This window comes from Lineus longissimus, chromosome 3 (assembly GCF_910592395.1).
Source record: "Lineus longissimus chromosome 3, tnLinLong1.2, whole genome shotgun sequence".
In the NCBI taxonomy this organism is placed as follows: domain Eukaryota; kingdom Metazoa; phylum Nemertea; class Pilidiophora; order Heteronemertea; family Lineidae; genus Lineus; species Lineus longissimus.
The window spans coordinates 3,064,430-3,082,644 of NC_088310.1; the positions used below are offsets into that span (position 1 = coordinate 3,064,430).

An 18,215-nucleotide genomic window follows, 5' to 3' on the forward strand; every position below is an offset into this window, starting at 1 on the left:
TGATGTATCTGCTATGACATCTTCTCTGATTTTCTTCTAAATATCATACCATAGAAGAGGTAATCATTACAAGAAAATATTACAATGTCCAAAATGTAAACCATGGGAAATTTTAAAACTTTTTGAATTATATCCTGACCACAACAAGCTCGGACCATCCCACTCGTTTCCCCGAAGTGGTCTCTCACTGCTTGGATTTGGGTCATATGTTCCCTAAACAGCTTCTCTTCATTGGGTTGCTGCTGTAAGAGTTCTGCGACTCTTTACAATGGGCTAGGAATTTTCTTCCAGGCCGAACTCTGGTCCCTGAAGTTGATGTTAGGCTGCGTGTAGGGGGATTTCTGATCAGGCATCATGCTGGAGCATTTTTAACATTCCTATAACATGGGTCATAGGAGATGTTGATGCTAAAAGATGAATTGGAACTTAGCCAGTTGAATCATGGGGATGAAGAATATCCTGGGGAATAAACATTAAGGCTACAAGGGATATGAAACTGCTAGACTGGTCCATCACTTCTTTTGATATGTGATGCTGGGTGTTATTTTTTGAAACTAGGAATAAATGATACATCTCAGCTGTGTATTTTGCTTTTGATATTTCAAAGCACTTAATTGATACTCATTCTAAATAATGTTAGATCCTTCCAATGTCTCCTGTTGCCATATGTTGTCCATGGTGTTATAATTATATTATAATATTATTATACTAGATCCATTTTGTATCAATGTGTTATACTGAAGCATATGAAGCAAGGCATATGAAGCAATTATATTGGATATTAAATGTGAAGTGCCATAAGATAGAAATTTGAAAAATGCTGCGTCAGTAGGCCTATTTCATTGGAAATATAAGTACATGTATTCCCCCTCCTCATTCCTCCCCCGTTAATGCGCAATCTGGGATTGAGTATGAATCTGTTTTATTCTGTTATAATGCATGCTATGCCGCTTTAAAAGTCGCTGTTGGATGCTTTCTCAATCTCAACAAAAAGTCCCAGGGAGCGAAACGACTGGGGGCGAAATAATCGGGAAGCGAAAAAATCGCAATGCCTAGCGGTCACATGATATTGTCACAAAATGGCAGCTTGCTTTGGCAAACACGCCCACCCGGCAATTACGAATTTCTAGAGCTAATTTAAGGCATCTAACGTGTCAGAAAACGTAATTATTCACTTGGTCAAGTCGGAAAGAAGATGCCTCTGTATTTGCTGTGTCGGAGGTAGGCTGACACAGACGCACAAAGTCAGAGTGGAGAAAAACTTTTCTTTTTCTATCTCCTGACAGTCTTGACTTGAGTCTTCAAATTCAATGAGTGACTTCATATGATATGGCATGTATGGTCTTGTTTTACACTCATACGCAGTTACACACACACTGCAGTTACACAATTGCTGTACACAAATTGACAATATCAGTTGAACGATGTGATTGATGGGAGATTCTGAAACTATATAGGCCTAGGTAATAGACCTTCGAAAGTAGCCCAGTCGGTAAAACAAAGATTTTTGTAAAATACTGCTGAATTCTTAACCGCAGTCGATATTTGACACGGCCAAATATCCACTGCAATTCTTGACTATAATATAGTTATCTTGTTTTTCAGCATGAGATGAGACGAGGTATCCCAACATCATTCCACCACCAGCTGAAATCTTCACTGCCCCCACTCAATAGACACTAAATATGGCTACTTTGAGCTCAAGAGTTGTGGCTAGCATACAGAAGACACTGACCAGTTTCCGAAAAAACCCAAATACCCAGCAACATGTTGATCACTTTACAATTCCACCAGTGTCTTTCGATAAAGATCCAGAGGGTGTGGAGCTTGGTGTTGATCACCAGAACAAACGGACTGAAGACGACCCAGTCAGATTTACGGTATGTATCACAATCGAGAATTTAGATACGGTTCATCCATGACTACCAATGTACGCCATTCCTGACAATGCTAGGATTGACTCGTACCCCTGGCCCCCTCTGAAGAGCCAAAAGATTAAATGTGTTTACATGTAGATGGGCATTGATGATTCAATTGAATTGACTTGAATTGCCCAATTAAGTCCTTCATCTTTCTCATGGGATGTTAGCTTCAGGGATATGGCACAATCATCAAAGAGAGAGGAGTAACGATAACCGACAATGATCACATCTGCAGGGTGGTCATTACGTGGTACACCAGAAGTGATAATGTTACTAACTGTGTTGTAAATAACTGATTATCATGATGGTCATCATTAGTGGTTAGATATTCTCAGTCTCATTTTTAAATGTATGTATGTTGCAGGATCTCCTCTTGGCTGCCACGTTGATCCAGGATGCTATGAATGGCCGAAACATGGACTATAAAACAGATCCTCGTTCTATCAGGCGAGTTTGAAATAGAAGGTGCTCGAACAGTCATTCAGAACTGGGGGTTATCAGTCGCCATGGATAGGATTGGCAACAATAGTTAACTTAGTTTTTTCTCCCACCAAATATCAACGGTCCATGACATCGAAATCCCCTTTGATGGTTGAATAGTAAAAATTTGCAAACTTAATGTCAAAATGTTTCTACAATGCAGACTCTGTTATAACGTAAATCATGAAAATAAATCTGTCGTTTGTCTCCATTGCAGGTCTTACGTTATGTACAATAGTCTTGTAATGAGATGTCTACTTTATGCTGCGATACTGTTGCTGCTAGCCTTGGCGTTGTTTGAAAAACCGGCAGTTAACGGTCTTGAGGCACCCTATTGGGTTAGTATGAATAAGTACAGTCCTCTTGTTATTTTTCATTGACCATGTCTTGGAGTTAACATACAGGTGCGTGTCATTAAGTTCCTGTCATGGTCACCATTATCATAAAGCCTCCCTCTTTGAATCCTTGCATGCAGCTGCAGAAATCCATCTAAAAACGAGGTTGTCTCGTGTCATTCTGTAGCATTTGCCATACCTCAGCAAGGCCGCCTAGGGGATTTCCAAAAGTAGAATTTAGGGAGTTTTCGGGTTTATACATGAGAAACAAGCCAATCTCAAGGTTTTATTTCATATGTTTTTGATTAAGATTATGATGACATTCATTTCCAGGTGACCATGACTGTCGAAGGCATCATAACCTTGGTGTTCCTTTCACGGTTCCTACACGCGAAACATTTCGATACTGGGAAAAACTTCTGGAATGACAGGAAGAATATAACTGTTGTAGTGTGTATTTTGGTAAGTTGCTTCATCTTTTCTTCAGGAAACTGGGCAAGGCGCTCACTTGTTTGACACTAATTTGTAGACACCACACCTGTAGTGATCCCCTCTGACCTTTCCAATATTTCACCATTCAAATTTAATTTTCAAATGTTGCATTTTCTCTTTTCTCTAGTTGGTGTGGTTAGACATGATTTGTTTCATTGTCTGGGTCAATCTGGATGATACCTTCGCCATCCGATGGTCAAGACCTCTGCGACCATTATTCATTATCAATTTTTCTGATGGACGACAGGTAATTAAAATCAATAGATACAAACCCTTTCTAAGTATTTGATGTCACAGTTGTCTGTACAACTTAAACCACATGTCCCTGATAGTCAGACACACAGCCCTGCTAAGCTGGCAAGACTCAAAAACTCATTAAACATCGCCTTTAGTAATACCCGAGTCGGAATTGATTTGATTTGCCTTTTTGTCTGTCACCTAGCAAAATTACATCCTTTCTTTCAGATCCGGAGATCATTTAGAAATATTCGACGAACGTTGGTAGATATTCTAAACGTCCTCATTCTGTTCATGCTGTGTATTGCGCTATTTTCGTTACTTGCCCTTAAGTTGTTCCACAAGCGAAATCTTACCTATCCAGATGGTTCCGGATACTTTGACAACTATTTGGATTCAATGTGGGACCTGTATGTTCTCGTCACGACGGCAAATGATCCTGATGTCATGTAAGTAAAGTATGTTGCACACAGGCAACTCGGAGCTCTTGAATGTCACTAATAGTAAAAAGTAACAGAAAGTTTTTATTGCCCATTATGACATTTCTACTTTAAAACCAGTAAAAAGTAATCAATCAAATTTCATTAGTGTTATTCTCGTGTGTTCCTAGCATAGCTGCTGGTGCATAAGACTCATGTTTTAAGTTGATTCAATTAATTTTTTCTCACATTGTCAGTTACTTACCAGGTCAAAAGCGCAAAATTAGAGTGGAGCCACAAAAATATGGCAGGCCTATCCAGTTTAAACACTAACAGATCTAACCGACTAACTAGCTAATCCACTAACCGAACCCAATTTTCTAACAATTTTTGATCTATTTTTTAGGATACCCGGCTATGATAACAATAACTGGTTTGCACTATTCTTCATCGTGTATGTGCTCATCAATAACTACATCTTCATGAGCATCCTCCTTGCTGTCATCTATAACAACTATCGAAAGCACTTAAAGGCATGTAAGGGACCATCTCAAAATTCATTGATGCCAAAAACAAACCTGGTTTCGTTGCACCCAGAAAGCTTTGAAAAACGACATGGGAATGAATGACATCATTTGTTAGGTGGCCAGGGGACTAATACCCCTCGTTGTCACCATATCCCGCCACATGTAGCATGCTGGTCTTTAATTATGATTTTCACTTCGGGTGTGAGGTGGATTTTCGACATTGTTTGTCAGTGATCATGTTTCAAAAAGTCATAGTCCTGCAGGAAGCGATTTTTGTATGAAAACCCAACACATCTCACAACCTAGTTGTCCTTTAAAAAAATCAACATGTCGAGTACCGCTCACCAAACTAAACCAGTTAATTTTTTGGCATCACTTAATTTTTCGATGGCCCTAACTCTACAAGTTGTACCATGGTAGTGCGAGTAGTCTTCAGCACTCGGCAATAAGGCCATTCATGCAAATCAAAGTCCGAGGTTAACCCTTGAGCGTTATGTTGCCACCATGTCAAGCACAATACTATCCTAACAATGCTATTTTTGTTCAGTTTGTGTTTTCAACTACTGATTTTCTGTGAATTCACTACTCAACTTATAAATTTACTTGTTCTTTTCAATTCTGTCATTTCTACATTTACCATTTCATTACAGAATGAGGTCAAGTCGTACGTTTTTGCCAAGCGAAGAACCCTAGGCAGGGCGTTCAACATCTTAAAAATCTGGAAGGATGGACATTACGTGATCACACGGAAAATTTGGACGATGTTGATGAAGGTGTTGGCGCCTGATCGAAGCTCGGTACAAGTAGATCTTCTACTGTTTGTTTTGGATGAGAATACTGATGGATTTATAGGTGGGTATCAAAGTTTGCATTGTTTTTGACCATGTTAAGAGAGGGGTGGAATGGTTAATGGTGTCTAGCTGTTAATCTGTATGTTGTGCTTTATTTTGATGTTCTTGAAAGTTTTTATCTTTTCTTTCTTTAGAGAGGAGAGAATTCTTAAAAGTTGCTGATCTTCTCAATGTTGAAGTCACTGAAGTGAAGGACAGGATAACTTTGTTTGAGAGATATATGCCACGGTGTTACAAATCCTGGCTTAGTGAGGCTCTCAAATCTGTTGTCAGGCACAAGTAAGGGTATTTTCATTTCGTTACAAACTTCATCATCATGTCGTAACTCAAAATCTGGATCAGCAAGGTTATTTTTCATGATGTTTAGCCTTGATCACAGAAATCTTTTTAAAAAGTAAGTGCTGTGTTATTTGACATCATGCTAACATGCATCATATTGTCTTTCCAGATTTTTTCGTTACTTCTTCGACTTTTGCATCCTCGCGAATGCTGTGTTCATCGCCCTCAGTCTAGATACGGCAGAGTGGTTCTTCTTGGCATTGTTTACATTGGAGATTCTGCTCAAGATGTACGCTTATGGATTCAAGCGCTTCTTCAAAGGACTCTGGAATATGTGAGTTGTTCGAAGTTGGAATTTTTAACTCTTTTAGATGAGGGCAGTACTTTAAAGGGACTGAAGTTATGATAGTAAAGAATTCGGATGATTAATGAAGCTACATGTATGTACGAGGCGGTAGGAACACACAGTTCTTCGTCTTCTTCAATCGCTGTTCACTCGGAGGAGTTATTCTCCAGAGAGTGTCCCCCTCGAAGTGTGTGTTTGTTTGTGCCGCTGTGGTTTAATGCCAGTTGGGGTTATTGGCCGAGAGACTCTCCAGTTTCAACTTTCACAAGCTACCTTCCACTTGGATGAGATCTTTGCTTGCCCAAGCATAGACAACAGGTACAAGGAACCTCAGTTTTATGTTGCAGTCAAAGACCAATGGTCAAGGACCATCATTATACAACAGAGGAAAAATATATTTGAATCTTGACTTTCTCGCATTCTCTGTTTCAGATTTGACTTCCTTGTAATTGGTTCTGCAATCGTTGCAACAACTATTGAGGCCATTGAGGAAGAAAGTAAGTATTATTGAGGCATTGATTATCAGTTTATCATATCTTGTTGCAATGATCATGTCAAATCGTCAAAAAAGTCCAACTGTGGATCAAACCCACAGCCACAGGGGTGACAAGTGCTTGTGTTCATCAATGTTATCCCATGCTCTACTTGAACAGCACAAAGTTTACACTGATCGTAAAAACACATCATTCATAAATGCGCTCTTTGCCTTTCAGCTCTAGATGAGAAAAACACGCTGGATATCCTGTTTGTTTTGAGAGTTCTGCGAATTATCAAGATAATGGGCAGTATACAGCGATTCAAGGTTGTCATCACTACCATCATGAATATTGGACCATCAATCCTCACGTACGGTGGTGTTGTGTTTGTGAGTATATAATAACGGCTAATGCAAGCAAGAACCTAGAACTCCTTTTGAAAAATAATTCTCTGTTTTTCAGTAGTATGTATTGCTAGTAAGGCATCGATTTGTCCTCAGTCTAATTGCAACACTAAACATGGAGGGCTTCATGTTAGTAACAACTTCCAAACTTTTTGCTCAGCCCAGAATCTGTCTGTTATAGGACTTAGCATTTTACAACTTAGTTGGGGACTGGGGTGAAATTAATCTGGCTCGACGAAATTAAAGATGATCTGTTTATTAACAGTCAGTTGTCTACCTCTCTTAGCATTTCTATAACTCAGTGTTCTCTTTTCAGGTGTTTTACTATATCTATGCAATAGTTGGCATGGAGTTGTTCCAAGGTACTATCAAGTACTATGGCTATGGACCTGGAGTGAATGAGTCGAACCTGTTCTGTGGAAATCCGGCTTTAAATGGTTCGGGCTTCTTTTACTTCAAATACTGCAGTAACAACTTCAATGATATTCTCAAGTCATTTGTGTTACTGTTTGAGCTCATGTATGTCAACCAGTGGCATGATATCCTTTTTAGTTGTGAACTGGTTAAATATGACCTGCTCTGGCTGGCGCTTGTCACAGAAGGAAAAAGGGGTAAATAATGAAGAAAGGAAATTTTTCTCAAAATTAATTTTCTTCGGGAAAAGGATTGTATAAGTCATATGAACTTCCTCAGTTGTCATAAAGCTGCCTGGAGGCTATTAAAGTCAAGTAAAACATCAGATAAGGTGATCTTACTGATGGTTTTCTAGAGTTAGAACGCCTACATAGTAAAAAGCACTTTCCTTAACTTGGCTACTTCTGACCCAAGGGTTTGTCTTAGTTACGAATAAGGCGGCCCGTCTCTACTTCATCTCCTTCCATATGTTTTGTGTGCTTCTCGTCCTCAAGTAAGTATCCATTACAGTTGTTCTTATGTAAGAATTCATCTTAAATCTTTTCTTACTGTATCAGTGTCCGTATAAAGATTTTTCCCGGAGGTGTGGAGACCATTCCCCTTTGTGGGATCTTTAACTTGCCCTGCACTCGGGTACAAGGGACCACACCGACAGACCCTCGTATTGAGCCTAAAACCGAGTTCCTTGAAAGCCACGCTGGTTCATCCAGAATTGAAATGACAGTTTAAACAAAGGCTTGAGGATGCATATGCTGTTTTATAACAATGATCCTTAATCCAACTGGTTCTCTTTTACACCTTGCTTTCTATTTGCAGCATCTTTGTGGCATTTGTCTTGGAGGCGTTCATCCTAGAGTACAATCTCTCGGCTGGAAAGATAGAATCTGCCCTGGAAGTGAAGATCAAGGAGATGGGTCTTGATGTCAAAAGGTAGACACTTTGATCGCCTCTTGTAAGGGCTGTGCAAATCTAAATGACTGCGATTTGTGATTATAATCGCTGCTATTGCATGGGCGACAAAAAGATCTACCGTCTGCGGGTAAAACCGATAATTGCAGAGTTTGATATTGATCACAGCTTGCTGAGATCACTCATTTTCAATGTCAATTTCATCAAAATGATTGTTATCTTTCAGTACGAAGAAAAAGGCGAGATTAGGGACGAAAGGAGACAAGGATGACTTGGTGTCCAATATGGAGGTCCAGGATGATCTTGCATCCATATCGAGCAGCATGTCCAGCATCATAAGCACCCCAGAAGTATCACCCCCAACATCTCCCACATCAGCAACAGTGATTACAGATTTATCCCCATCATCAAATTCGTCAAGTGCAGAGGGGGATATCGTTCAAGAAACAACAGCTCCAGTGGATGGGGAACCTGATGGGCAGGCTCCACAGATTCCATCCTACCTAAAACAGAAGGGGGTGAAGTTTCACCTTAAGAAGAATAGTAAGTTAACATTGTTTCTTCAGAGGGAAAATCAGTTAAGTACTGCAGACCATTTCATTTGCTAGTAACAGCTTATGAGTAAGTGGTTGTCAACGTACTCATTGTGGTCTAGAGGTGTTCTTCACTGTCGCCACATTGGCCATCAAAACACAGCAGCAACAAAATATCATGTTGTGACAGTTTTGGCCTTGTTGCAGTCTGCGCTGATCAACCTAAACATGGTAATCACAGTGTTTAATCGGTGAAAAAACCTCTATTTTCTAATTTCCCTGGCTGTATTGACAATCAGTATACTTGTTTTAATTGCAGGGCAAAAGAAGGTGCTGGTTCTTCTTGAGGCCATGTTTGAAAATGAGATTGATCCTGAAGATTTGGGACCAGAAAACGAGGAGGACATTGAAAATATGCCGTTCCAACCAATAAACGCAAATTATAGAGTTGACAGGATATCGTGATATCTTATGTAAATTACCTGGCGACTTGCAAGTTACACTGTCGCCAGGCAGGTCATACTCCTCCCCCTGCTGCATGGAGTGTGGATTAAAGTGCTCACTCCTGTTGTCTGCTTGTCGTAAGGGTATTTTAAACAGATGTGTATACCCCTTCTTTTTGGAGTGACCCCTCCCCCCATGTGCATGTTGTTGTTTGAATCCGAGGTCACATTCATCATGTTCACTGAGACATTGGGTGATATGAATAGACTAGCAAATGCTTTTACTTCAATTTTGTACAGAAAGGCCTAGTGTAAATGTACATGGAGTTTTAGATAAAAGCATTTGCTAGTCTTTATTCATATCACCCATAGAATCATCAAACAAACATTGATCGCATGGAATTTTTTGACTTTCTTAATATTAGTGCAGTTCTGGATCATATGTCGATACTTGAAATCATGTATATTCATAAAAGATATCAGTGGATCACATCATTAATTTGCATAATAATGAGCTCGCTTTTTTTACATCATACCTTTAGTATAATTGCATGTAATATAACATCATAATGTATTGGAGTAAAATGACGAAGGTGAAAACGTGCATAACATTTGCAGGGCAAATCAGATGAGAGGTTTGGCTTAAAGGTCTTCAAATATTGTTGTACCTCTAGTCACATACATGTATTTTCTATCAAAAAGTAATTATGAATTTTTCCATATTTTGGATTGTTATACATTGTAAGATTTTCACTAATAGTTTGTAATTAGAATTATATTTTGCTTCATATTCTTATTTATCATAGCTAATGGTAAACGTAATGAAATTTTGTATCACTTTACCATATCATATATACAATGTATCTGTTTTCATCATAATATGACTGCGGTGGCCTCCAGTCACAAAATTATAGAATGAGATTAAGTTTGCATATCGAATCAATAAAGACTATACTTATATTTGAAAAATTCAGTATTGGTTGAGTCATTTTCCCAACCCAATAGTCACCATCTTGAATTCTCTTACGTATGCCAAAAATAACTAAGTCGGTAAAGAGGAGGGCCCCTTGTCCCAATGACCAAGATTGAGACAGGCAGCCACATGGCCCTTTCTTCTGATGGCCTTCTTGTTCGAGTGGAGTCTTGGACAGACATGGACTACAGCCTATCTTGGAACAGCTTACCGGTAATTGCTTGAAATCGTGGCCCGATGGCGATTCTTGACACAGTGTGTGACGGAGGTTCATGTATGCATGGTCCTCAGCCCAATGGCTCATCCTGAGATGGCCTATTCAGTTTGATGTTGGACAGGCATGGTCCTCAGCCCAATGGCTCATCCTGAGATGGCTTATTCAGGTTCAGTGTTGGACAGGCATGGTCCTCAGGCCAATGGCTCATCCTGAGATGGCTTATTCAGGTTCAGTGTTGGACAGGCATGGTCCTCAGGCCAATGGCTCATCCTGAGATGGCTTATTAAGGTTCAGTGTTGGACAGGCATGGTCCTCAGGCCAATGGCTCATCCTGAGATGGCTTATTAAGGTTCAGTGTTGGACAGGCATGGTCCTCAGGCCAATGGCTCATCCCAAGATGGCTTCTTCAGGTTCAGTGTTGGATAGGCATGGTCCTCAGTAGAGATGGCCTATTCATATTCAGTGTCAGACAGACGCATTGTTGTAATATTTGGCAATGTAGCAACAGAACACAACATCACGGTAGTGTTATAAATCCTTGTTGTTGAGATGTTAAGTAAATGGTGACATCATGAATTACTTGCTACACAAAAAGTTAATAAGACTGTAATTTAAATCTTAGGAAATTGCTTTATTCAGGAAAGACATCTTGAAAAGTGCTTTAAACAACATTACTTGTAAGTCACTAAGTGCTTCCAGAAAAAAAATTAGGCCGACACAAGATGGCTCCATATTGAAAGAGCAGCGAGAGTTGGTGCCGGGGCCTCCAAAAGGGAGATATGCGACCGACCTATTACCCAATCTCGGGCAGTATGTCCCCTAGTCTAAGGAATCACACACGGTCCAAATCAAGAACATGACATTATATGCTTCATAAACTTCATATCTAGTTCTTCTGTCAGTCAATTTTATCAAATACGTTATGATCAGAGCGAGCAAATAATGTAACATTTCTTTTATTTTCTTAACCATATAAGGCTTCTGTAGTCCTGAAATTAAAAGGTCGGCTATCCTGTGATCCAAGCAATAAAAAACAGGTGGCCTAGACAATGTTTTTCTCCACTTTCTCATGTGTCATTAATTTACAATATGATGAATACGGAGACAGTGTCGCGTAAGGTGATAATTCCGTGCAAATGCTTGACCACAGTGCAGACATTCATACGGCCTTTGTCCTGTGTGATGAACACTGATGTGATCTTTCAGCGCAGACCTTGAAATAAAAGCTTTTGTGCACAGCTCGCATGTAAACGGCCTTTCTCCAGTGTGCAGACGGCGGTGAGTATCCAAGTGTGCTTTCGCGGTATAAGCTTTCGTGCACATATCACATGAGAATGGTTTTTCTCCTGTGTGGAGTCTCTCATGTGCAGTCAAGATTGACCGGAACTCAAATGCCTTTCCACAATGCTCGCACATGAATCGCTTTTCTCGTTTTTTCACATTAGGTGTATGAACGCGCATGTGAGTTCTAACATCACCATCTGACAAGAACTCTTTTTCACAAACTTGACATTTAGTCGGCACAAAATTTGGATGAGTTCGCGCGTGCTCGAAGAGGGCTGATTTTTTAGAGAACACATAATCACACTCTCCACACTGAAATATTCCTGTGTGCTTTCCTAAATGTTTACGACGGTGCTTGATGAGGTCATATCTCCGTCCAAATGCTTTCTCACAATCATGACATTTGAATAGCTCCTTTTTAGCGTGAACAATGGCATGTTTGTCTCGCTCATTTTCATCCTTGAATCTCTTCATACAATGCTCACATTTGAATGGTCGAGTGGAAAAACCAATCAAATCCGGATGATGTTGTTCACAGTGATTCCGAAGCAAGTAGTTCCGAGAAAACCCATGCCCACATTCCCGACACCTAAAAGGCCTTAGGCCTGTGTGGGACAGCGAATGACGCTTCAGATCACCCACACAGCCATACGACTTGTTACACACTTCACACTCGAATTTCATCCCTTCATGCAGCAGTGCATGTTTTTTTAACCCAGATTTCGTGTAAAAACCTTTGTCACAAAGGTGACACTGGAAACCTTTTTCTTTTTCATGGCAAAGACTGTGACTTTTCAGATGAGTACCTCTATAAAATGCTTTCCCACATTTTTCGCATACATATGGTTTCTCTCCTGTATGTATAGCCATATGACTATTTAGGTTATTCTTATTATTAAACAATAGACCACACTCATGACACTGGTGTTTACTATCACTGCTGTCTGATTTGATCTTCTTGCTTGCATTGCTACAGACATGAGACTTCAGTTGACACTCCCGGAAGAAGTCTTTACCACAGTTTGGCTCAGGGCATTTGAATGGCTTCTTCCCTTCATGACTTAAAGCATGCCTCACTAAATCACCTTTTGTCTTGAAAGACTTATCACACTCTCCACAAGCAAATGGCCTAACGTTTGAATGGACACGTAGATGAGCAGTGAGAAGGTACTTTTTATCAAATTCTTTACCACACTCGTCGCAAACAAAGCATTTTTCAGATTTTTTGGTCAGGATGTCTTTTACGGATTCTGCTGCATCATCAGGTTTAGAATCTTCTCCAGATAAAGCACCCTTCTCTGGTGTCAGGTTATTAACTGTATCGGTAGCAACAACATTATCTAAGTCTGCATGAGCAACACAAAGTCCATCTCTGCATGAGAAACACCAAGCAACATCATCTTTGACTGCATCAGGAACCACATCATCTGTAACTACATCAGCAAAAACATCATCTTTGACTGCATAAGGAACAACAACATCAGCTTTGACTGCATAAGGAACAACAACATCAGCTTTGACTGCATTAGTAGCCACAACATAATCTTGGAATGCATCAGTGTCAATAGCATCGTCTCTACCTCCACCAGTAGCGTTATTGACACAGTTGACTACAAAATAATTTACGGCTTTAGTGGGTACAATTTTAACTGCATCAGTAACAACAACACGTTTTTTGATGGGAGAGGTATAAACTATCTCAGATATTTCAGCAGTGGTGACAACATCCCTTGCAATACCATCATTGACGGCATCAGCATCCAGTACTACATGAACCACGTTAGTAGCCAGCCCATCACTCAATCTATCGCCAGCAACTGCAATGTCGTCACCTACATGACTTATGTGATCCGAATGGACAAGCAAATGATCAGCGAGACACTTTCTTTGAGCGAATACCATCCCACATAGCTCACAGATGCAGGATCCATCTTCTGATTCATTCTGGTCATCTTCTTTAGAGCCTGCAGCAGAACCAAAAGTTTCTTCACCACCAGTTGTCTCCTTCTCTATAATTGAATATGATCTTGCTGCGGCACCTGAAATAAAGAAATCTCGTTTTTACCAATAAACCTGTGTTTTGGGTCACTTTCAAGGTCAGACAAACACCCCCAATGAATACCCTCTCTTCAGACCCCCAGAGAAAAAAATTCAATTAGAGATAGGTGCATATGACTATTTTGCAATAGCTTCCCCTAACACAGAGCTTCCTGAAGCACTAGCCTCTTCTGGCAGTGATACCAAGCTACCACATGTACTCACCGGGCACACTGCTCTCTTCATTTTGCTGAATTTGTATCTTCAACTTCATTGTTGCACCAACAGATGGAATAAGAACACTGCATGAAGTGCTCCCGGGAGTATCCTGAAAAATGGCCAAGTAATAATGATGCCAGGAACAATATCCTAAACAGTGTTTTCAAAAAGTTAATTCCATCTGACATAAATGGTTAACACTTCAATGAAAAACTGTAAAATCTGTTCAATTGAAATCTTCAAAAACTGTGTCTGCAGCCCAACCTGCGCAGTAAAATTAACTAGCACAAAATGTAACTTCATCCATATGTTATGCCTGACATGAAATTACTACAAGGTAAATTCCCTTAGTTCTGGGAATATTCACATGCAAATGATTGGCAATAGATAAGAAGTTGCCAGTCAAAAAGAGAGACACCACCTCAGGACTACATGTACATCAAAACACTGTCATGGACATGTAATTTACATGTACTTACATGTACATCTGAGGCTATAGAATTTCCATCCTGTTGCCAGCCTGTCACTGCAATTTCCAGCAAGTCTTTCCCACTCTCTACTGTTGACTCCAATGGTTTCTTCTTCACAACCAAACCCAGTGTCAAACCCTTTCCATCATTTGAAAGGACTCGAGTATCCAAACTCAAAGAAAGGACACGATCGTTTGCTTGCAGTTCTTTTTCCATGACTTTATTTAATTCACTTCAAAGTTTGCCGCTGAAATTACAGAATGTATCAGTTCCACCTAGTCCGAAAGCAACCACAACCTGACGTTACATGCATAATGGCAATGTATTCATCATCATGCATTGCGTGGCAGCAGTATGCACTCAATTCATGACTCATGAATATTGAATGCACATTTCATTGAGCCAAATTCGTAAATAAACGAATTTTCACCTCATTTGTGCCAAAAAGATTAATCTTGGATAAAGGAACTACATACTTCTTATCAACATATACACTTATTCTTACCGGATTTAGCTAAATAAAGAAGTAAATGAAGAAAATAGTTTCGTTTTCGGTAAAAAAATTCACGCATCGCTAAATAAGAGTACCACAGTGGTCGTCGCAAAACTTATTTTATTCAATTCGATGGGGTTAGCCTCATCGTGCACAATTTTGCCTGTAGTTCGAGGTACTTCAGTTATTGGTCTGTTCAGGTGCCAAAGATGCCTCTCTCAGAACCTTTTTACTTTTTAATTCTTTCTCCGGCAAAATAAAGCTGCTAGCTCTCTCCTGTAAAACCGTAACGACACCCCGTATATGAGAAAATTCGTACAATAGTTGAACATCCAGAACACCTCACAAAACTTTGCAATGAGGAAAACCATCCTCCTATAAGATGGGTCCGTGTCAGTGTCAACCTCTATTATACCGAAATAGGTCCAGACTATCGTACGCGGGATGTTGAAGAGGATATAAAACAACGAAATGAGAAGGAGATTAACGAGGACACTACTTTGCTTTTCATCCTGATCATCATTAGCTGTTGAAGACAACATTTTTCTTGCTTTTCTCGATTTGACCAGCCCAATGATTATTAGGATATTTGCGGTGAAAATCAGAACGCAAGGTATGGTGACGAGACGGAGATTGTCCAAGACAAAATCCACGGTGACGTGTCTGTAGTAGCAATGTACACCCGCAGCGCCGGCGAAATTCTCCATGTAGATGGCAACGTGGATGTTGGTAGCGACGCTCAAGAGAAAAATCGCAGCAATCACGCATATTCTCTTCTTACCCGTGATGAGAGACCGCTTGAACGGAAACCACACGAAAACTGTCCTCTCTATCGTAAAGCTGACTAAACACAGCGATGAAAACGTTGCACCGGTGTAAAACACGAAAAAGAATAACTTACAAACAACATTTGCAGTCCCTAATAGGTCGAATGAGAAGTTAAATAAGTGCGGCATGCCGTATTTTAGCCAATCTGGGAGGGCTAAAAAGAGGAGGACTCCGGTGTCTCCCAGTGTGATGCAAGTGAGGTATTGTATGGTTGGGTCGCCCGGTCTCTTGGCGCGGTAGAATACTAGTAAGGATACTATGTTCCCCACCACACCCACCAAGATGATGGCCAGAACGATAATACCTTGGAAGTATCCTAAGATTATAGTTAAATCTGTTTGTTCGTACTGAGTCCCTTTGACACTTTGTGCTGTTGACATTATGACCAAAGTTTCATCATCAAGGGCGTCGTAAAGCCACGTTGTCTCAGTATATCGAATCGTCTATTTGCAATTTATGTTGTATCCTTGAATTCCTGCGTTCTGAATCCGAAATCTGAAAAATTGCAAACTATTAAGGAAACTCTATGTTCGAATCGAAAGCCAGTCAAAAAGAATTATAGAAGCAGTTGGCAAGGTCATCCAACGTTTATGCCTCATCAGCTGTACAGTCTCTGATACCCCTAAGCAGTGGAGCCAATAAAATTTCGGCCTAGTTTCCTGTCGGCAAAAACCCGGACTAATCACAAGTTTTTCAGGCTTTTCACGAACAAACCCAAGAATGATAGTATGTGTTCGTTCATAGAATCTTGCGGTTGCCGCACTGCACCGAAAATTTGCAAAATCGCATTAGTCATAAAATGCATGCAAAATCGCATCCAATCGCATGAAGTGTTGACCTATACTGTACCTTTGTAAGGAAGACACTTTCCAAGTGAATGAGAGCAACGAACCTTACGCCAGATACAGATGCAGCGATTTTCGCTGCACAATTGCCTACGATTTCAAACGTAGCCAAATCGCGCGGCACAAATCGCATACCACGTTCGTGTGCACGTGATTACTGAATACACGGATGTCTACATGCAGCTAGAGTGGAACCCCGGTAACACAACCACCCATGAGATCGAGGTTGAATTGTCGCGTTACCTGGGTGGTCGCGTTGGTGAAGTTGAAAACCCGGGGACAAGATGCATGATTAAGTTTTCCCGCCAAAATTGTTCGCGAGTTTTTATTTTACAGGTAGGTTCATACCATTGTGTACATTTAATTTATTATTAAAATAATTAAGTAAATGAAAAAAAGCAATAAAAACAAAAAGTGCATAATTTGTTGGGTCCTTCCGAGATTCGAACTCGCACCATTTGTCAATGTGCATCGCTGATCTTGGTTACTGACTATTCTAAAAGGCCTTAGTCACAGTATATCATTGTTTCTAATACAAAATACATTACGCCTCGTTTTGATCGGAGCGGTCTTGGTATCGTAACCAATGACCGCCTGGGTAGGTATAAAATTCTGAATTTTAGCAGACGAATTATTTTCACCAAGAAGCAACGACTCAGCCCCACACAACAATGTCAAGAACACGAGATTTTGAAGTATTCCCCGATATATTGGGATTTGTGAAGTAGGGAGGATACCCGAGGACTCTTTCGAGGTCGTCAGTCAGGATTCAGAAGAGGTCAAAGACGAGGAAATGGTAGAAATCGAGCTAGCAGACTGGGAATTCCCTTGCTGCGTGACGTCATCTTCACAAGCAACAATATGGCGGAGTTCCGGACACCAGGCTGGATCATTCTTTGACGAAAACGGAACATATATACCTTTCAAATCGTATTTAATTTGTTTAATTTTGAAACCTTTTAGAATAGAAATTAATACCTCGCTGTCGGTCATTGGTTGTATAATCAAGACCGCTCGGGTAGACCTCAAATTACGTCCAAAACCCTCGGCGAAGCGCCTCGGGTTTTGGACTGCATTTTCGGTCTACCCGAGCGGTCTTGATTATACAACCAATGACCGCCAGCTCGGTATTAATTCCTTAAACAACACGTGCGTTTCTTACTTGATGACGTCAGGTGAAGTTACTGAGCTCTGATTGGCTATCAATGTACACAATGGTACGAACCTACCTATAAAAAAACTCGCTGCCGGGGGCCTTGTAATGGTAATTAGAGAGGAAACCATTCGGGACCAGAGATTCTTGGTCGTCATCGCGGGGTGGTCGCGTTACCGGGGTGGTCGCCGACCGGGGTTCCACTGTGTATTACATTGTACAAAATGCAGCACGGGGAAGATTGTAGCAACCACCCAGTATGCTGGATGCAACGTCCTAAATTCCGGGTGATGTGCTGCAGACGTGACATGTGTTCATCACTTATACTTGTACCCGCTAATCCTCCAATCTCCTCGTGTAATATTCTCACAAAAAAACAGTCGGGAGCGTTGGTGCCCAGGATGCACCTATACAGTCAATTTGACCTTTTTAGACTCTCCTCCTTTCGTGCAACAGCATGTTGGCGTCACTTGGATTTTTGTGAGTGGAAGTATGTGTTTCTCCTGAAATGTTCCCGGGTGTCCACAAGACAAATTTTCCAGTAGATCGAAAGGATCAACTGAACATCAGAAACAAACTCATCTCAATGCCCAATGCGGCTGATTTAAGCATAAAAACATGATCACCCG

The 18,215-nt window shown here is 40.5% G+C and overlaps 2 protein-coding genes across 3 annotated transcripts; one reads left to right on the forward strand and one right to left on the reverse strand.

Annotated features, from left to right (window-relative positions):
• The first annotated feature begins 1,088 nt into the window (after positions 1-1,088).
• LOC135484707 (uncharacterized) lies at positions 1,089-10,011 on the forward strand. 2 transcript variants are annotated; one of them, XM_064766350.1, is made up of 18 exons: positions 1,089-1,221; positions 1,606-1,880; positions 2,287-2,369; positions 2,620-2,740; positions 3,071-3,199; positions 3,357-3,476; positions 3,695-3,915; positions 4,292-4,418; positions 5,063-5,264; positions 5,398-5,542; positions 5,712-5,876; positions 6,321-6,385; positions 6,602-6,753; positions 7,085-7,307; positions 7,585-7,675; positions 7,999-8,112; positions 8,318-8,634; positions 8,944-10,011. In XM_064766350.1, the coding sequence occupies exons 2-18, from the start codon at positions 1,686-1,688 to the stop codon at positions 9,087-9,089; spliced, it is 2,616 nt and encodes an 871-aa protein (XP_064622420.1). In that variant the 5' UTR covers positions 1,089-1,221; positions 1,606-1,685; the 3' UTR covers positions 9,090-10,011. The 2 variants fall into 2 exon arrangements, with proteins under 2 accessions (XP_064622420.1, XP_064622421.1); XM_064766351.1 differs by having other exon boundaries at positions 1,091-1,163.
• Positions 10,012-10,867: 856 nt separating this feature from the next.
• Positions 10,868-15,970, reverse strand: LOC135485379 (zinc finger protein 665-like). The gene is made up of 4 exons (XM_064767353.1): positions 14,773-15,970; positions 14,277-14,514; positions 13,804-13,906; positions 10,868-13,580 (listed from the first exon to the last, which is right to left on the reverse strand). Exons 2-4 carry the CDS (start codon positions 14,481-14,483, stop codon positions 11,335-11,337), a joined length of 2,556 nt encoding a protein of 851 aa, XP_064623423.1. The 5' UTR covers positions 14,484-14,514; positions 14,773-15,970; the 3' UTR covers positions 10,868-11,334.
• Between the last annotated feature and the right edge of the window lie 2,245 nt (positions 15,971-18,215).